At 46.2% G+C, this 20,776-nt stretch overlaps 1 protein-coding gene across 1 annotated transcript in view; it reads left to right on the forward strand.

Annotated features, from left to right (window-relative positions):
* Nucleotides 1-20,776, forward strand: part of KCNQ2 (potassium voltage-gated channel subfamily Q member 2) — a gene marked incomplete at its 5' end in the record, with an annotated part of 40,741 nt that overhangs the window by 230 nt on the left and 19,735 nt on the right. The window contains 9 exons of the mRNA XM_029083796.1: nucleotides 1,214-1,340; nucleotides 2,458-2,633; nucleotides 3,823-3,948; nucleotides 6,265-6,375; nucleotides 7,539-7,634; nucleotides 8,345-8,439; nucleotides 11,633-11,662; nucleotides 15,620-15,688; nucleotides 17,607-17,636. Coding sequence (XP_028939629.1) covers nucleotides 1,214-1,340; nucleotides 2,458-2,633; nucleotides 3,823-3,948; nucleotides 6,265-6,375; nucleotides 7,539-7,634; nucleotides 8,345-8,439; nucleotides 11,633-11,662; nucleotides 15,620-15,688; nucleotides 17,607-17,636 — 860 coding nt within the window. The remainder of the gene's footprint in view (nucleotides 1-1,213; nucleotides 1,341-2,457; nucleotides 2,634-3,822; nucleotides 3,949-6,264; nucleotides 6,376-7,538; nucleotides 7,635-8,344; nucleotides 8,440-11,632; nucleotides 11,663-15,619; nucleotides 15,689-17,606; nucleotides 17,637-20,776) is intronic.

Raw genomic sequence — 20,776 nt, forward strand, 5'->3', positions numbered from 1 at the left:
ACTTGTGAAAAGGAGACCGCTGGGACCTGCAGGTAAGAGATGGGGAAAGCGTGAAAAAGGAGAAATTGGTATCAAGAATAATCACAGAATCACAGAATGGTGGGGTTGGAAGGGACCTCAGGAGATCATCCAGTCCAACCCCCCTGCCAAAGCAGGTTCCCTAATCTGAACACAATATTTTTAAGGATCCTTTAAAAACCTTCTTCCTAAACTTTTTTATTTTTTCTACATTTATCTTCAATTTCAAAACGCAGGAGCAAGACTGATCCCAACTGAAAAGCAGTTTGACGTCCAACAGCTCCAGCGTTTAAAGCTGCGGATGCGCTGTGTAGGGAGCAGCCCGTGTAGCTGCCTCCTCTCTCACTATAACGTTTCTGAAACTATTTGATCCGACATCAAACCATAGAGTTTTGTTCCTTAAATAGCCCGGCATCCCTCGCTCTGACAGTGTGGCTTCTGCTGATCAAAAGCCAGCAAAGATCCTGGTTGCGGAGCTGCTGGATTCATCCCTCTCCTTTCCTTTTGTCTTTCTTCCTCTTCCCCAGTCCCTGCCCTACGTTGATATCAAACGTTGCTGCAGACTAATTAGGGCTTTGTCAGGTTTGATGCAGAAAAAGCTGAGAAAATACAAAGAAAGCTGAGGGAAGCACCCCTAGTGAAGAGATCAGAGGGAGCATGTGCTGGGTGTTCTGGTGGTGATGGAAAGAGCTGTGATGTCCAGCATCTGTGTACTCGTTTGGCATCAAGGGATGGAGGATCTCCACCACCCCTGCACCAGATAGCCCAGCACACAGCGACAACCAGTCCAGTTTTCCAAGGGAAAAGCTCAAATCCCCTGTCCTAGGATGGAGTAGCCAGTGATTCCCATCTCTGGTGTTCCCCAAGTTGCTCAGCATTAACCTAGTCAAGTCCTGGAGACTAATGGTGGGGAGATAAGCAGGTACCAATCAGTCCTGTGATAGGGGGGCACAAATGCAACACAAGAAGGTATAAAACTCTAGTTCATGGCTATGATGTGCAGTACCTCACCCAGGGGAGGGTGAGGGAAGGCACAACAGCAAAGATCTGACAACCTTTCCAGCCTGGGCTCTCCATGTAACGGTGCAGACAGCTCTGTCGTGTATTTTCCGAGATGTGTGGAGTTTAGGTTATGGGTTTGTACTTGTTCTCCATCATGCTTCTTTCTCAACTAACAGTGCTGTCTTTCTCACAGGAAATTGTCACCATTGTGGTGTTTGGGGTTGAATACTTTGTGAGGATCTGGGCAGCCGGCTGCTGCTGTCGATACCGGGGCTGGAGGGGAAGGTTAAAATTTGCCCGCAAGCCTTTCTGCGTCATCGGTAAGACCTACCTCTCTGCATGGGATTTCCCAAACCAAAATGGTTATTGCAAGCACTTGCTTGCATGGTGCTCTGGTTTCTGGCATGTATTTTGAGGGTTGATCCTCAGCTGCTTCACGGTCACCTTGAGAAGCAAAAAACCCCACAAGGACAAAAGTCCTAATCCATGGACATGGTTTCCATTATTCTGCACAAGGCTCATTCTTTTTCTGCAGACCTGGGAACCATCTCACTCTGGGTACCCTGGGCATCACTGGCAGCCACCCACAGCCACAGAAAGGGGGTTTAGCTGGGAGAAGCTGAGTGTAGGAGCTGGGATGCTGTGGTCCTATGTCCAACCTCAACACCAAATTGCTCACAAGCCATTGAAGATCTGTGTCTCACTTTGCCATCCCTGGTGCTGATGAGCTGCCTCGCAAGGGAGTTATGAGACTTAATTAATTCTTGTTTGTAAAGTACTCAGCGATCCCTTTGTGGAAGGGGCCATCTGTGCACAGCAGTTATTTTTAACGGGGTAAGGAGTGGGCAGAGAGGCCGTGCCATTCTCCATGGAGCCTGCTTTCAAACATGACAGTGGTCACATGCAGGATTTTAGGTTATTCCACAGAAAAGCCCTCCTATAAAATTTCTATAGAAAACCAGGGAAGAGGGAGGTTTTTAGGATCCTCAAATTTGCACTATATAGAGCAAGATCTTTTTCTTTGTCCATGAGCACCCTAGGGTGTGGTGGACCTCTAGGTTTTCATGCCTGATTTAGATGAGGGAGTTCACACCTCTGGACAGCACTGTGTAACATGCAGCTGCAGATGATCCTGCATTTTTCAAGGATTTAATCCAGTTTAGCAGTGGTGCCACTGAATCATATCAGAATTCAGGCTTTGCAGTATTTGGCACATTTTCTGTGGGAAGGATGAGTGTGGAGAAGGAAACTAGGATGTTTCCATAAGGTCTGTAGTGGCTCCTTCATCCAGGTTAAGATTTCTGCTGTGACCTTCCAGCACAAGAGACAAGTAATACAAGACTCCCTTTACACACAGTCTTCTGCTGCCAGTGGCAGTAGGGGTACCATCCTATTTGGTAGAGGTTCTTCAGCTTTCAATGTCCTCTGTTCATGCAGACATCATGGTGCTGATCGCGTCCATCGCCGTGTTGGCAGCGGGGTCCCAAGGGAATGTCTTTGCCACCTCGGCGCTCAGGAGTTTGAGGTTCCTGCAGATCCTGCGCATGATCCGTATGGACCGGCGGGGTGGCACCTGGAAGCTTCTGGGCTCTGTGGTCTATGCACACAGTAAGGTGAGCAAGCCCCAAGCAATTATATTGAGTCATTCTTCATGTTTTTCCCCACCAGAGACACTGCTTTGGTTCAGTTCTCTATCCCAAACATCTCCCAGGCTTGGGGAGATTGGAAAGTCAGTGCAGAGTAGCACAGGGAGCAATGCAAAGTCAGAGACACAAGATCTGATGGAGTTCTTCAACCAGTAGAGGAGAGAAGGGAGAGATGTTTAGATGTTTGTAGGGAATATCTTGAACATACTAAGTACCTGCACATTGATACAGCTCACTTCAAAGAGAGCAATTAGCCAGCAGCCTCGTTAAGCACAGGTAGAGTTGTGAGCACTTTGTCTAGGATGCGTGCTTCCAAGTGGATGAGTTTCTGGAAGTGCATCCTGTGAGCAGCATCTCAAAGATGTGATTACTGTGCCAGGTTCTCCCTCTCAATGTAAGATCACGGACCAGTTGTAGAACCGATCCCTGGCATAAGGCACCTTGGTCTGCCTTTGCTTTGGGAAGAGTTTGCTAATCATTTTTTGTTCCCTGCTGCCATATTTATGAATTTAACATTTCTCCTGTTTCCTGCATTTTTTTTCCTCCTGAAAAGCTCAGCCAGCCTATCCAGAACCGTGTAAAAATCACAGGGAATTCAAGGGTCTCTTTTATCCTCCCTTGTATTGACTCTCTCCAAAAGCAATCACTCCTGTGAATTCTGAATTAAACTTCTCTGAAACTGGGGGATACTGTAGACAGACTCCAGTTTCATAGCTCCTCCTCGTTTAGTGGAAGGGACCTGCCATAAACAGAGTCCCCAGGGATTTTGGGGTTCCCATTTCAGTTTTAACCCCACTTCCCTGTCTGAACTGGGGAAATACTATATATATATATATATATTTTTTTTTTTTTATGGTTTTTATAGTCTCAGTTCCACATCTTGAAATAAGTTATTAACGCTCCCTTTCCTTCTCCATTTGCTGTATGTGTTTAGATGATGGGGTCTTCAGGATGGGGATCACCCTGCGTGCATGGCAGGGCCACCACCAATACATGGTCCCATCTTAAAAAGTGCTACTAATAGTCTCCAACCAAAGCCCCAAAGCCTAAACAAATGTAGAGAAAGTTCAGATCCAACCACAAGCAAGTAACTTGGCTTTTGAAGATGTGCACCAGGATTGCAGTTATTCTCTTCTATCCCTTAATGATCTTGCAGGAGCTGATTACTGCCTGGTATATTGGCTTCCTGTGCCTCATTCTGGCCTCTTTCCTGGTATACTTGGCTGAGAAAGGAGAAAATGAGCACTTTGATACGTACGCAGATGCACTCTGGTGGGGTCTGGTAAGTAATTTTTCTTGAACAGCTGCTGGTTGTTAAAATAAGATGTCCATTAACCCTCCCTCTTCTCTTGCTTATATGAGGAATTGACTTTTGGAGTGCTTAGTTAACATTTTTATTAAATGGCTTCAGGCTACTCCATTTAGCTCTTTTTCTTAAATAAACCTTGTAGAAAATATTAGGGGTTCCCATGCCTTGAATTAGCAGGAAAAACAAGGAAAATGGGAACTTGTGTGCTCTCAGTTGTGGGATTTAACTCTGTTGCAACAGTAGAGGCAGGTTGGATAAAAACCCCATGTTATGGGGTGCTTTGATCATCATTTTGACAAGTGTTTTGCCACCTTTTAATTATTTAAAATAGTACTTGGACAATGAGCTGTTACAGACTCTGGAATACATTTTATGAAATTAATAGGGTCTCAGTACCAGAAGGACTTCAGGGCTGAAAGTTCTCCCCTCTCACATCTTTGCTGACAAAGGAGGAAAGGGCAATACTTTTAGTTTACTCTGTGTGTGCATGTGCATGTCAATTATTGGATTACCCGATTAACAGAGAGAATTAATGACGTTCTAATCTTCTTGTGTTATTGTTCTTCTGCTCCAACACTGTGGTGCACTAGTTTGGCCTTGATTACAAAGCATGTAATGAAAATCCAAGATCTGATCAAATCCCAATAATAGGCTTGGGGAGGAATTGGCTGATCAAGCAACTCCTCTGTTCCAACAAAGGAAAAAAAAACAGTAAATTGCTTTTCAAGCACCTTGGTTATGAGAGAAAAATAAAAACAAAGCCCAATTTGACTTAATTAGAAAATAAACAATGAGGCAAAAAGTGACAGCACAGAATAGGGCTCAGTCTCTGGAGAACTAAGTGTAGATTTATCCCTCCTGCTTCCCAGGCTGAGAACGCCTTTGGCAGAGGATCATCTCCCCATTTCAGGATGTGGAGGTGCACCAGACTTTTTCCACTGAGAAGCTCAGAGTAAAATATGAGCTTCATTAAAATAAACAGGTTTTGTCATTGTCCAACACATGGGTCCAGTACAGATAGATGTTAAGAAAGAGGCAAAATAAATCAAATTTCAGGTTCAGAAACTCATCCCTTGGTCTGATCATCATGGATCCAATCCTTGTAGTTGTCTATATGAACTATGAAAAATTTGTAAACCAACTTTGCAGTGATTATAGAGAGAGCATTGCTTCGACTTTGTGTTTCATTAAGGAATAGCCATGTAGATGCATTTTCTAACCACTTTTTTTTTTTCCAAATGGCATCTAATTGATAGGGCTTTTAGTGGGTCCAATTAAACACCTCTTTGGGATTGTACTTCCATTTGTGTGAAAGTGATTTTATTCTGAGTTAAATGTGTGAGGTTTCCAAAGCCACATCAGTATGATGTTGGCTCCCATCCTTAAGGCCAGCTCTGTCCGTGGAGGCTATGGGATGGGGACAACATTCCACCTGGCCCAGGGACTGCTGGGGTTCAGTGGACAGAAATCTCAGATGTTCCTAATTAGATCATCTCTCCCTGCCTTGCCCTACCAGTCCCAGGCTCTCCAAATCCTCTCAGAAGCCTTGGGGAATACACAACACTTCCCACTAGTGAAGTCCATGGACTGAAGTGGGAAAATGTGTCTTTTCCTGCAGTTTGGAGTTCAGGAGATTCTCTGACTCCAACTAATGTCAGCTCCTTCCCCAAAACACCCGCAGAGGCTTGCCAGCACTCTCCTGGTGCATTGCAATAGTAATAATGAAGAAGAAAACTCATCTCTAAATGAGGTTGTATGAAGCAGCCATAATTCATCCTGTTGGGCTCATGGGCTGTTTTTAAATAGGAAGGGAGATGTGCTGAATAGGCACTGCTGGTGAGGAACAAACAGCATCAGATCTTCATGCATGGAAATAGCCCTGCTGCCTTTCCTGAGATGCTGAAAGGGAGTTTGGGGAAACTGCTGGTTTCCTTCCCCTGCTGAAGGTACAATCCCATCTCCCGGGGGAGGCTCCGAGCTGCCGCAAGCCTCTGCACCAGATGGCAGCTCTCTCTGTGTCGGCTGAAGGCACGAAAATGCTCCTGACTGGTGTGAAAACTCAGCTCGTCGAGCAGGGAGGGTGTCAGGGCATCGCTGATTCCCATGGCAGTGCCCATCCCAAGGAACCAGGTGTCCTCCTGGGGGCCCAAGCTCCACCTCAACTGGGTTGGCTGCCCAAGCTCCACCTCCCCATGTCCCAGTCGGATGTTGTAGGAGTTTTGGCCCTGTTGTTTTAGTTTTAAGGCTGTCTGTCTGACCAAGGGCTGTGTGGTTGTTTCCTCCTTGCAGATTACTCTCACCACCATCGGCTACGGGGACAAGTACCCACAGACCTGGAACGGGCGGCTGCTGGCAGCTACGTTCACACTCATCGGCGTCTCCTTCTTCGCCCTTCCTGCCGTAAGCAGAGCCTGCAGCGTCTTGCTGGGAGGGGGGCTGAGCTCTGCCATCACTTTGTCCCTGGCCCCTGGAGCTGGTGGCAACAGCAGCATGATGAATCCAGTTCTGGGGCCCAAAACATAAGAAGTGCATGGACCTACTGGAACCAGTCCAGAGGAGGCCACGAGGATGATGTGAGGGCTGGAGCAGCTCTGCTGTGAGGACAGGCTGAGAGAGTTGGGGCTGTTCAGCCTGGAGAAGAGAAGGCTCTGGGGAGACCTTCCAGCAGCCTCCCAGTACCTGAAGGGGCTCCAGGAAGGCTGGAGAGGGACTTTGGACAAGGACAGGGAGTGACAGAACAAGGGGTGATGGCTTGAAACTAGAGGAGAGGAGATTGAGATGAGATCTGAGGAAGAAATTCTTTCCTATGAGGGTGGTGAGACGTTGGCCCAGGTTGCCCAGAGAAGCTGTGGCTGCTCCTCCCTGGAAGTGTTCAAGGCCAGGTTGGATGAGGCTTTGAGCAACCTGGTCTAGTGGAAGGTGTCCCTGCTGATGGATGATCTTTAAGGTCCCTTCCAACCCAAACTATTCTGTGGTGTGCCCAGATATCTCCCAACTGTGACTGCTCTGTGGCTTTTGAGTAAAAAAACAAAAAAAAAAAAAAGGAAAGGAGGAAAAACCCCGTCTGAATATCCCCAGCTCGGGCACTCAGCATGTGAACTAACAGAACAGAGACTCTAGATTTGGCTCTGCACAAATATTCATCAAAGTGAAACCATTTTTTTCTTACAAAGGGCTGTTCCTGGGGGTGATTGCACCATTTCAGCAAATCACCCCCCGTCCCTTTCACAGTTCATTTCAGTGTTGTGTGGATCTGATTTGCCCCTATGGGGATAATTTACTGAATGCCAACAAGATGTGCTTATTTTTTATTTTATCTGCTGACTGGAAGTCGTTGGGTAAAAGCAGCAATTCCAGTGAGTTCCTGGAAAGTCTGATGGCCCTTCATGGGGAGTGTGTCTGCCAGGCCTGCCCTGGATGGAGGCTTCTCCTTCCTTCCCTTCTACATTTCAAGGAAAAAATGAGCCAGAGTAGACTTTTGGAGGGAAAACTGACTGCAACTTTTTAGTGCAAATTTAGCTCTAGAAGCCTTGCTCACTTCAAATTTTCCTTCTCTTCTCCAGGGCATCTTGGGTTCGGGGTTTGCCCTGAAGGTTCAAGAGCAGCATCGACAAAAACACTTTGAGAAGAGGCGAAACCCAGCAGCTGGCTTGATTCAGGTGAGGATCACATCCAAGGAACCTTGGGGTGGTTACATCATCCTGATTTTGGTGGGATTCATAGAGTTTTAGAAGTAGAGGGGGAGACAGGCAGGTGAAAAATGGAGCTGTGTGTGTAAGGTGTGAGACAGCAGCTGGTGACTGGTCTTGTCTGGGAATAAATGCCAGGAAATCAGCCATGGGAAAATAACATATGTGGTAGGCAATCTGGGGGAGAAAAGGAATGAAATCCAGCCCAGTGCAGCAAGACAAATGCATGAGGACAGTCTGTTTTCACCAAAGAGGATTTTTTTTCCCCCCAAAGAGAATATTTATACCGATATAAAGTTACAATTGGGAGCATTTTCTTCACGATAACAGATGTCTGCGCAGAAGGTTGGCCTTGGTGATTTGAAATTAGTCATTTGACATTCCCCTGCTCCTCTCTCTCCAAATTTTTTAACTCCCTCATGTGCAACAACACCTGTTTGATATCTGACCTCACCCTGACAGCAAGTGCCTGGTACCCACACCACTTTTAGCTGGGTTGACATGGTCAGGAGTATCGTGATACCACCCTAAATTTGTCATGTATCAAATAAAAAAAGACAAAGTTGGACCCATTCCACAGAAAACAGAGGGAAGACTCAGTGTAGGCTGAGGTTTGTAAAACCAAGGAGGGTAGTGCTGGTCATGCCTGGGTCCATCATCCCACCATGTCTCCTCCACAGGCGGCTTGGAGATTTTATGCCACCAACTTGTCCCGGACAGACCTACACTCCACCTGGCAGTACTATGAACGCACCGTCACTGTCCCCATGTACAGGTACCTCCTCCTCAACCTCCCTCTTCCACTGACTTCCTTGTGATGCCACTGTCTCCATATTTATTTTTTGTTATCTGGATATATAGTTTTGTTTGTTTATTTCCTTTTTCTAAGTTGAAAGTTGATTTCAAGAGCTCTTAAGGGCTGGTATTTGCTTTTTCTTTTGGAGTTTTGTTTTTGCTTTTTTTGTGTGTTTCTTTTTGACTTGATTTTAATTTCTCTGTTGGTTTTTTTTTGTGTGTGTGTCTGTATGTGTATGTGCTCTTTTTTTCACTTTTATTTCTCCACGTCCACTGGTAGTTGCGTTGTGTTGTGACAGTTGCCGTGTCCAGGTGTGAAGATCTCCTTCTTGAGCTGCCCTGGATCGTAGGTAAATGCCACCCTCCTTGTGCCCTTGCTTGGGCTCTCCTTGCTACTCCAGCTGGTCTCTAATGGTCCTTCTGCCTTTAGCAAACTTCTGTCCTTCCCTTGACTGGTCCAGCGCTCTCCCCAGGTTCATTTGCCTTGGGTCCCACTTTCCTTTCCCTTTTTTTTCCCTCTAAGAGGAGGAAAACCAAATCAGGATTCAGTGAGCATTTCCCCATTTCATTTATCCATCACGATCTGTTGAAAGGAGTAGGGAATGATGGTAGAGCCGTGATGGATGATGCTGATAAAGCATTGCTGTGTTTAAGCAGCATCCATCTGACTTCCTTTAAGGAGAAGTAACTCATCGTCATACCCAGGCAGCTTTTTCAGCTGAAACAATGTGGCTTAAATCAGTGCTGTGGGAATTCACAGCCTCTTGGGATTTGGAGCTTCATGGAGATGGGGACAGAGTCCCCTGTCATGCTGGGATGTGGGGAAGCACTTCAACCCCCGTGTCACTCTCAGGGTTGGTGGTATCAAGGAGGAAACTTCCTCAGAAGCTAAAATGCAAAGTGTTGTCCTTGATTTTATAGTGCAGTGCATCCCCTTCTGGTGTGTTTTTAGGGCTTAGCCAGATCTCCCTGGGTTTGTACAGGAGTTGGATATGTTGGTTAGATATTCCCATAGCTTCCTGGGGCTCCCTGTGCCCTATTTCCCTGCTCCCAAGCAGGGCTGTGGTCCAGCACCGGGTTGTGCCACTGCAGATGTGAATCCCTTTGTGTTTTATCATGTCACTGGTGCCTTTGAGCCCTTGGGCAGACAATCTGGATGTATTTCCTAGGGTAAGCATTAGCCTGTATTTGAAACAGCAACCAGCTTGTTCAACCATCTTAAAAACCTGTTGGAAGTCACGTTGTCATGGTCAGTAAGTTTTCATTGGATTCATTCCCAGTGTGTGTCTGGTTACTTTTTCCCTAGAGATTTACGAAAAAACTTGAAGATTTTGCTTAAAAAAAAAAACCCATCCCCAGATCAACAACCCAACAAAACTGTTTTCCAATAGCATTAAACCCACCCAACATCAAAACTCTCCCTCCCAGTATTTGACCTTCTCGCTGGATATTTGCAGCACTGGCTGAGATCAGCTACTGGAGAGGATGAGGACTGGAGCCTGGTCCAAAGTCCACTGAAAAGCGTGGAAAGCCAGGGCTGATTTCAGTGGACTTTGTCAGGTTTTACTGCTGTTTGAAAGACTGAACTTACCATGCAGCCAGACATGCAGTGACACCCTTTTGAATGAGGACACATGGGGGTAACTTCTACTTAATCCACTTGTTTAAACCTGTATTTCCCATGGAGCTAATACATGGAAGAAAACCAAGCTAAAGAGCTCTAGGAGAGGCTAAATAAAAACTTTGGGGAGGAAAAAGAGAAAAAAAGAAACAAACCCATTTAGTGAAGACCTCAGCTGTCTTGAATAAAAAGGCTGGAGAAATTTGTAGCAGGGTCATAGCAGTTTTGCTGGCTGGTGCTGTGGGTGCTGGTCCCAACACTGGCCCCAAGTAGCAACATCACCCTGGGCTTCCCTGGATGCAGGTTTGTGCTCTCCCAGCTTCACCCTTAAATCCCAGGTGAAGTGAACATCATCTTAGAGAGTGAGCTGCGGGTGCACCAAAGGATTCAGCTCTTAGTCAAATTGGATTTTTTACCAAGAAAGCAGTAAGCTTATTTTGAATTTATTTTGGATGCAATCAGATAAATTAATTGGTTTTTTTTAAAAAAAGAAGGGTGTAGTTATATGTTCTGGCTGCAGCTTCCATCATTCACACTGTCCATCTCTCCTCGTCTACCCACTTCACTAAGCCAGCTGGCAGCCCTGTGGCTGAAACCCACAACCTGGTTAGGAAATGGGTTGGAGGAACACAATGTCCCCTTGTCTGTGGATGCCTGGGGGATGATCTGCAGTCACCTCTACCTTGGCACCCTTTCTGCTCAACGTTGGGCTGTTTATTCCTCATAGTAGGAGCCCTGTGACTTGAGCTTACCTGTCTTCCCAAGGCATCTCCAAAAAGACTTGTTGCTCGATGTGAGAAAATTGTTACACATGCCTTGGAGGAGTTGACATGTCTCTAGAACATCATTCAAATCACTGCAGTAGAGCTAATCTCACTTGTTTGGGGAAAATGTGGTGATCTCTGAGAGAATCTCAGATTTCACCTTTAAATTCAAAATGTGGTAGAACCAAATCTGAAATTTGCATGAAGCTCCTGTACATGCAGGTATGATTTGTAATGCATGCATAGCTTGGGGCACCCAGACATCGAAACCTGTTATGCATCAGCCACTGAATTTGCTGAAAAAAATCTGCTCTTTGTCACTCATGAAAACAACACCTTGATCTCATCTATGTTCATATATTGGTCTTAAAAAAGAGCCATCAGCACATCATGCCCAAGTCAGCAACTCAGTCCTAGGAGTCCCTGGCTGATGGGACCAAGAGCTGTGAGTGTCTCATGAAAGTTCTCTCAGAAGCCCCCACATTTTCCCTGCTCTGTGGTGCCCATTTGCTTTTGGAGCAAGGTACCAGCTGCCTGTCCCCAAGGGTGACATGGGCACACAGTAGTTTCTGAGCCAGCTGTGGTGGGAGTGAGCTCAGCCCATGCTCCTGTGCTCACCTGGAAGCCTGGTCACAGCGCATCTGCTCCTGGGGATACAATTTTTTCATATGCTAATTTTCTTTATTCTGTTTCTTTTCCCCTTTCCTTCACCCCACCTTCTCCTCCACCCCACCCCGTTTTTCTTTCTCTTATCCTTTTGATTTTCTTTGGTGAAAACACTTGAAAAGCACGCAAACGCAAACGTACGGTGCCTCCAGGTATGAAGTGCATGTGACTTTGAAACTCTGTGTCATGTCACTCCTTGTTCTTTGTTTGGGACTGTAACATGGAAACCCTTTAATTAATTAAAAAAAACCCAAAACAAAACAACACAACCTCTGAAGATGAGTTTTTTCAGAGGAACAAGTGAAAGCCCAAACCAGGCTCCCCATCCTGCTGCCTGCAGACTAACTCAACTCCATGCACCTCCATGTACACTTTAGCTATTGGTACACACAAGTTTTGGGAACCTGTCTGCCAAAATGACAATTTAAGGAAGGAGAATGGGAGAGTGCTTAATAAGTTTGGTTTTTTAAGGGTGATTTTTTGATGGTCTTACCAACCTCCTCCAATTCATACAATGCTTAACAAGAAAACTTCCCTGTTCATGTTTCCATTCTCTCTCCGCCATCACTCCTGTGTGTTCCCCTTTCTCCAGCCCTATTTTCCCATCCTCCATTGTACCTTTGTCTCACTTCATGTTGGAGGAGCTGTGCCCACCAGGTAACACTAAATTTGCTGAGTTTTCTGGTGTGGTGGCACCATGGGACATATCAGTGGTAGCATGGAATGAAATCCCAGTAGCAACATCTGGAGGGAAGAGATATCTGGAATGCTGAACTGAAAGTCAAGCATTGGAACAGGCTGCCCAGGGAGGTGGTGGAGTCACCTTTCCTGGTGGGATTTAACAGATGGGCTGATGAGGTTCTGAGGGACATGGGTTAGAGGTGGAATTGGTGGTGTTGGGTTTATGGTTGGACTCAATGATCTTAAAGGTCTTTCCCAACCACTGTGATCCTGTGGTTCTATGATTCTAAATGAACATTCATTTCTTCTACTAAATCCAGTCTATGAATTACAAGTATAATATTACGAATGCATGTTGTTGTTGTCCGGAACAGGGTTTTTTGAGAATCAAATATTTTTCTACTGCTGGAAGTGAAATAAGCATGTGCTGCTTCCATTTTTTTAATAATGTTTTATAAGTTTCATAAATGTTTTCAATTATGAAAAATAGCTTAGGCTGGAGACTTAAAGTCATGGTTAGGGTAATAATTGGCTCCTCACAAGAACTCCACCACAGCATGGAGACTCATTTAAGTCCCTATCCCCTTCCAGCATCCATCTCCTTGTCACCTTCTTCCTAATCATTCATACTGGGGCTGTTAAAAAAACCCAAAACCATCATCTGTGTGTGTGTGTGTCGTGGTGTGTGCTCCCACCCACTGTTGTGTGCTGCTGCCTTCCTCATGTTGTGGGGTTTTGATGATGTCCTGGCTGGAGGCATGATATCCCTACTGTCCCCAGATGCTTGAACGTTATCTGTGCTACCAGGAACAGTAGATTTGCCTTTTCTTTGGATGGGGGAGCTGGCACTTGGAGTTAGTGTGGTGTTTCTCTGCTGTACTGGGAGGGGTGATGGGAAGGAGCTGTAGGTACTACTGGGTCCCCTCTAGAAGCTGGTGACTCAGAAACATTGCTGTGGTGGGTAGCATGAGCTGTGTGTGTTCCCGTGGCGTGCAGATCTCACCTAGCTTCCCTTTAACTGAAATGTGCTTCCCTTGCTAACAAGTGACACACGGACCAGGAGGAGAGAGAGAAAACACGAGATGCCCCAGCCGGAGTTTTTCTCCACATCTCTGGAGGACACAGTGGCACCTATGTCACCTGTCCTGTGTGCAGGGTGCCCTCCATCCAGCATTTTATAGCAAAGCTCAGTTAAAGTGCTAAGCAGAGCCTTTGATGTTTTGGTGACATACAGTAGTTGTTCCCCGAGCTGCTCTCGTAATGACGGGTTGGGCTGAGCATTCAATTCAGATTAAAATCCAGGTCAAGTACATGGATGATTTTATACCCATTTTTAATAATTAGTGTTTTAGTAAAATATTGTTTTTTTTCCACCACAAATGTATGAGACCCACCACCCTACCACAGAAACAGTGAATTTCTGTGTCTGCTTGTGTCTTTACTTTTGTAAGGAAGCTTCTGTGATGGCCCAAGAGATTGCCACCATCAGCACAGTGTAGACCTTGTGTTAGGGACTAATGCAAAGGAAGGAGCAACTTGGGGGATCCCAAATCCTTCAAACTAGTGAGTTAACAAGCTCTTCAGCTCTGAGACTTGCATCAGTGGGAGCCCTGGATTTGCTAATCCCGCTGGAGAAAGTGGGGCTGTTGTCCTATGTTCTGCTGGGTATGGACCTCCCCTAGTAACCAACTCACCAAGGAGCAGTTGTGCACCCTTCATTAACTGCTAAATACACTTTGTGCTTGATTTTATACACTGCCTTCTCCCATCTTGGAATGAATTTGCAAACCCTACGGTGGGTTTGAAAGGAGATGACAGCCCAGCACTCATGCACTGCTTCACTGCACCAAGATCAGCTTCTTCCTGATATCTTGAGTGAAAAGGATCATTAATTCATCAGATCAGGATGTGTTTTTCTCTGGATGGAGAGAGAAACAGAGCTGGACTGGGGAGCTGAGCCAAAATTTTCAAGCCTATTTTTATTCTTTTCTCCATACTTAGGATTGGAGAATTTTCTGATTGCCTCAATCTTGAGGACAACAGATCTGCTCTGCAGAAAACCTGTTTTTGAGGATGAGTTCTGTGCATGCAGAGAGGCTTTTCCAGTTGTGGGATTTTTATTATTATTTTTTTCAGTTAGGGGAAAACTCTGAAGCTATTGGTCTCATAATGGCTGAAAAAATATGGGCATGAATATCTCTGCCTTTATTTTACAATAAGCAACAACCCCATTTCTCGCAGCACCTCAGCCAAGACCAGTCTGTCTTCTCCTTCATCCCTGCAATGATACATCCTCCTACTCACTTGTCACAAGTGTGACCGGAGGTTGCTGCTCTGCTCATTCTCACCCTTTGGGCACAGTCATGGCATGCGGCACTTGGACAATTTGACAAGGTCATGCTGGTGGCCCAGAAAGGAGTTTGCAGCAAGCCATGGGATGAGCCCCATTGGCCTTGACCCTAAATGCAGGATCCCCAAGTGCATTCTTAAGTAGATGCTTCCTAACCACGTGCAGCATTCTCCATCCTTCCCCAGACACCTCCAGCTCACATCTCTCTTGGATGAAAACCTGACTGTGCATATCAACATTAAATATTTATGGAGTAAGCCCCAGTCTCCCAGAGTCTAAGGGAAGAAAGTAAAAGTGGATGTGAGAGCTAATTTAATGGTTTTTAGCACAAAAGCAGGATAAGGAACAGGGTGGTTGTTGGTGTTTTTTGAATTATTAACCAGGATTCCTGTTGTCAGGTTCTTTTTCTTCCTGAGAAAGAAAGGAAAGCCATGCTTCCTTCCTGATCCAGAAGGCAACGATACATGATTTTGCCTCATTTTGGGGCAAAACCTGGTATAGACAGTAGGGAATTGGCTGAACTTGATCCTGGTGTGCACCGTTTTTTGTCCTGGGATGGTCTCAGCCTCAGGTCCCTGTTTTCTCTGTCCCATAAGCTGCTCCTTCCCATGTCCCCACATATTCCTGAGAGCACCAGGGTTGAGTTTTCCCATTTGCCTACAAAACTGGAGCTTCTGTCCACTTCATACACAGCCAAAGTGCTGATCTCCAGGCAAAGCAATGCCAACCACTAGACTACAGGTGGTGAAGCAGGTCTCCTGCCAAGACACCTCTATGCTGCTCAGAAACCCTTGCAGCCACTTGTTTTCTGGGAGGTTCAAAATCCGGTGGTGCAGACAAGTTTCTCTCTCTCTCTTGCTGTCACACCCTCTCTCTTTCCCCACCGCTCTGCCTTAGGACACTGTTGGGAATAGCAGCCAAACCCTTCTCCATCCTTCTTGAGTTTCCCCCCAGTTGCAGTTGGTGGCACAAAGCTGGTTCTAGTTGAAGGGATGGGGCAGTGGGGGGAATTTCCAAGACAGGAGGCTCTGAAATCAACTCTGCCTGAATATTAATGGTCTTTCTTTTCTCCCTTTAGACTCATCCCTCCTCTGAACCAGCTGGAGCTCCTGAGGAACCTGAAGAGCAAATCAGGACTGACATTCAGGTTAGCAATAGAGTTGAGAGCTCAGAATGCACACACTTTACAATTTTTTTGTTTTCATTTTTTATTTTGGGTTTTTTCCTTCCTGCCTTTTGTATATGGACAGCTTTGAAGACGTGAGAGGTTTTGGCAGCTGGTCCCTCATGAGTCGTTCAGTGACCTCCTCCCCATCCCTCTCCCATGCTGTACATGAATTTCTTCAGCCCAACTTGACTGTGGAGTAATATTACAGTGCTTGGCTGAAAATGCAGTTGTATTTTCAAAGGGTTTGGTCAAGGTAGCGTTTCCAGTTTTCCTCTGCCCTTTGGGCTCTTCATCACCCTCAGAGGAGACTCAGGCCCATGATGTGTTAATTCATTCCCTGTTGCTTCCAGTTTTCCCTTGCTTCCCCCAAGAGCAGGCAAGGTCATAGTGGTGAGAAGTCTTTGAATTTGCTGTGGTGAGGTATACATGATCACCTCAGAAGACCAGGAGGGGTCGTTCATGGTTTTTTAAGGAGGTGAGGCTGCCCTGTTTGGAGAATGGGAGGTGTGCAGACCCCAGGAGGGATGGAGAGGAGATGCTGGCCATGCTAGTGGGCATCGGGGCCAACTGGAGGGGTGTGGGATGGGACCTGCCCTGGGCTCTGTGTCTCTACAGAGAGTAGAGATCTGTAGATCCATGAGTCAGACTGCAAACTTTCAAATGTGAGTATCTGAGCTAGTGACTGAGGCTGGGCTTCACAACTTGTCTGAGCAAGGAGCAGAGGGTTGGAGGGGCATTTTAAAAGTCTCTCCAGGCTGCTGCCCTCAACCTAAGGGAGAGGGATTGGGGTTCTGCACACATCTCGCTTGGAGGTAGGGCCAGGGCTCAGAGGGAATTGAGCTTCTCCTGCCCAGGTCTTCTCATGGTCCAGTTTGTCCCTTAGACTGTCTAGTGCTATGGGAGGTAGACCCTTATCTGCTGAAAAATGGAGTCCTGCTCCCTGTCTTGTGGGGCTGCAGGGGCCAGGCTGCTTTGGGGGCCCAGATTAAATGTGATTACCCAGTGTGAAGAACCTGTGACTCAGAGTAATTGAAGGCAGAGGAGGTTTTCCTCTCATTGCTGGAGGAAAATGCCACCAAGATGCCTGGTCAGTGAAGGTGAGGTATATTTTTTTTTTATTGTGGCCTTAGCTTGGCTTGTTGTGTCATGCCTGACCTTTTGCAGGTGTTCAATTCACTCTGTCCTTGAGGTCAATGATTTTTCAGGGTGACCAAGTGGTTTAGGATCTCAGTAGGAAATTGCATACAAAAATTGTGGCTTCCTGCTCCCTCTATGTAGCCTTTGCCAACTACTTTGGCAAAGCAGCTGCCAAAGGCTTTGGAGGCAGAAGTCCCACCTGGGGTATCAGGATGTCAGGGCAGGGGTCCATACTCCTCCCCACCAATTTCCATCTCCAACCACCACGTGTTAGCACTGCAGGGTGAAAGCATCCATTGAAGATTTGACATTAGCTCTGTCCTAATGGCCAGGAAGGAAAATCAAATACATCATGTTCACGGGAGCTGCTCAAATCCTTCCTGATGTGCAGAAACAACTCCATGTGGTGCATTTCCAGACGAAGGCAGCCACTGTCTGAGCCCACAGAAAGTCCTCCTGTGCTCACACAAATCACACGACTGTCAGGTGTCTCAGTCATGTGTAGGCACAAGGATGGGTTGGGATAAACTCTTTAACCCTGTGCATTGTATGTGTCTTCTCTGAGGTTGTGTGAGTCTCCAGTGATCTTCTGTCCGGGCCAGAAACTCCAGGAATTAAATACACCTTTCCCTTTCTTCTGTCCACAACTTCCACTTAGTTGTATTGTTTGGTATTGTCCTTTCGTTATGTTTTAACAGTGAAGCAACAACATCTTTTGCCACCTGACACCATGCTAATGTACTATTGCTTCTGTTTAAAGGAAAGAGCAGCAGCCTGAACCATCGCCAAGGTCTGTATCGCTGCCCACACGCCATTCCCATGCATTACCTGTAGATTTCTCTGTGTATGTGTGTGTGTGTGTGTGTGTGTGTACAGGTCATGTCGTGGCACCATCGAGAGAAGCATTTTAGGTGTTAACGTGCTTTTTCTGTGCTGTGGCAGTCTGATGTATCTAAGTGTATGCTGGACCTTAAATCATCTCTTCCTTCCAGTCTGCCTCGGGTTGTAGGTGTGAGGATGTGGGGGGTAGAGAGAGCCACGGGCAGAGCTGGAAGCTACTTCTCTGGGGTGACAGTAGGGCTTTGGTTTATGCTTATTTTTTTTGTGTTGCTGAAGTGTTAGCTGAAACAGTATAATGCAGTTTCAACGAGTGCTGGTGGGTAGGTGATGCTTTGCCTATGTCTCCATCACCCAATGCCATGCCAGGCAGAGGTGACATGGGAAGATGAAAGCCATCACCATGTCACCAAGTTCCCTGTGTCTCCATCACCCAATGCCATGCCAGGCAGAGGTGACATGGAAAGATAAAACCATCACCGTATCACCAACTTCTCCTGAGCTCCTCTCGCCACAGGGTACTGCACGGTGCTGCGTGGACCTGCTGCTCCGTGGGATGCAGGAGGGCTCTCTGACATGACACAGCATTGCATGGCAGAGACACCCTTTCCCCACCCCATTCCCTTTGGGCTCACAACCCCTGGATGAAGCACAGTTCCTGCTCCGTCTTCCCTCCACGCCTTGAGTCCACTGTGCAGAGCGTGCTTGGCCGGGCGCCCTCTGAGATGTGGCGAGCACCTTCCAAGGCCAGCTGTAAATCTCACTGACAGGAGAGCTTTTCTACGTTCACATGTCCCAGGGAAAGCAACAGGGCTGGTATTTGGGATGCTTTTAGGCTACTTTTCATCCCCTTAGAAGTGTTTAATTCTTTTTACCTATATTTTCCTAGTTCTTTTAAGAAATAATTCTAGGACTGAGTCTTTTTTTTTTTTTTCTTGAGGGGTAAGATGCAAAACTGATGATATGTGGAGATCATCTGCTTGGCTTTCAGATCTTCCATCACATATCTCAAAACATAGCTTACAGCCTAAATATTGTAAACACTGAATATGTTTTTCAGAAGTATAACTAGAGCCTGGCATTTTGCAGATGTAACTTTCTACTGTGTCTTCTGGATTCTAAGGGGCCAGAAACTCATTTTTCCTTGATATAAAATCCAACCAAAGATCTCTGGGTAGATATGGTGCTGACTAAAGGGAGGAAAATTTCATCCTTCCTGCCTTTTCTTCCCCTTACTCTTTTTTTCTGTCTTTTATTTGAGTTTTATTTGCAAGCAGAACCTCTGTAGCACTCCATCCACTTCCCTGCCAAGTAAATCAAATCACCAAGATCATGTTTCAACTATCCAGAATAATTTTTATTTTTCCTTTCCTACGTTGGGTCTCAGTCTGCTTAGCAAGAATGAAGACATTCTCCATTCAGCTTTATTAAAGCAAGAAGCATTATGTGGGTGGGAATTGCTCTCTGGGAGCAGACCAAGGCTGAAATCTTGGCCACCTGCCCGTGGCATCAGGAGGATCCCAGGGGCCTGGCTCCTCTTCTGTCCTGTCTCAGCCCGTGACATACTTTGGATGCATCAAAGGGTAAATCCACATTTCTCACAAGCATATGACTAAGCAATGAGATAAAATCTCTGTTTAATCCCATCAGTTCCATAGCTGAGGAAATCTGAGGGCTGATGGAACCTGGTAGGGTCATGCCAGCCAGCATGTCTGCAATTGCAGGAGCTAGTCTTATTTCTGAGGTACTAGTCTTATTTCTTATTTTTGATTCTTAGGCTTATCTTGCAGGGTTCATTTTTACCAGTTACAACACTAGGTTGGGTATAATATTTCTTTGTAGACGTTGCAGGTTAACCTGCAGTTAATCATCCCACTATGGTCTGTCACTGATTGACAGTTTCACTTAGAGATTTCCTTGGGATGAACCTTCTTTCATAGCAGACCCCAGCACTGTAATTTTATTGCTTTAGCTGGCAAAGGATTTACTACTTCCCACTTCCATCGATGTAAGGAAACACAGTCTCTCACCTGGGGATAGCTGGATCTTCCTCCTGCTGTAGTTATCTATAGGGAGTGGCTGATTTCCTATATTCCTCTTTCCATGAGTGATATACCACAAAATCCTTACAGCAAACAGAACAGAAATGGCTTTTCCACTGTTTCCCATCTTCATATGTTTTAAGATAGAGAAAGGATGCTGGCACGACTCGTGGGAAGGTGCTGTGCCAGACAAGCATTGCCTTGCAAGGTCCAGGAACATCCCAACCACCCCGCCAGTACATGGGGCAGCTGTCAGGGTCTTGTACTCCAGCTCTGGTGCTGCTGTAGCTGTGTTGATTTCTGCTGAGACAGTGCTTGGAGAGCTGCTGCCTGGGGTGGAATGACATGGGGAGACTATGGGGATAGTGTGGTGGAGGCTTAGGGTCACCTCAAATTACTCAGATGGCTTTTGATTTGGTCTTGGCATAAAAAGGGACAGCTGATCTGAGAGATAGGTTATGTCCTTTCTCCATCACTTCTTTTTTTTTTTTTTTTTCCACCATGAGCTTGTCTGCATCCATCTATGATCGAGTGCTGGGAAGCTGTGTGCTGGCCTGCTGGGGGGTCAGGAACTCACCTCCTTGTGGCACGGACCTCACGCTATGATGAGCAGAAAAGATGCTGGCCTCTTTCTACATGCTATGTGCCTCTGCCCCCTTTTTATTTTCCTCCCTTTTTATAAAAAACTGCTTACAGAGCCTCTTCTGCCCATCGCTTTGGGAGTTGTGTCTACCCTACCATCTGCCTTGGCCAGGAGAAGTGGCCACCTTCTCTGGGCTGGCTGCTGCTGCAGGAGCAGTGAACACCCATCGCACCTCTGAGACCTCTCGTGTGGGGTTCAAATCCGAGTCCTCTCTGCCTCATCACCCCAGGGAAGGAGGGGGGCTCCGTGGTGGGGCTTTTCTCACCCCTCCTGCTGCAGAAAGCCAACAAATCAGGGTGATAACAGGGTTTGATTACCCCCATGTTATTCAGGCTGGGAATGAGCTGTGGCACCTTGTCTCTCTTTATTTTGTCTTCTGATTTTAATGTCAAAAAGACAAATGTACGG

Source organism: Antrostomus carolinensis, unplaced genomic scaffold (genome assembly GCF_000700745.2).
Source record: "Antrostomus carolinensis isolate BGI_N321 unplaced genomic scaffold, ASM70074v2 scaffold2512, whole genome shotgun sequence".
NCBI classification, from domain to species: domain Eukaryota; kingdom Metazoa; phylum Chordata; class Aves; order Caprimulgiformes; family Caprimulgidae; genus Antrostomus; species Antrostomus carolinensis.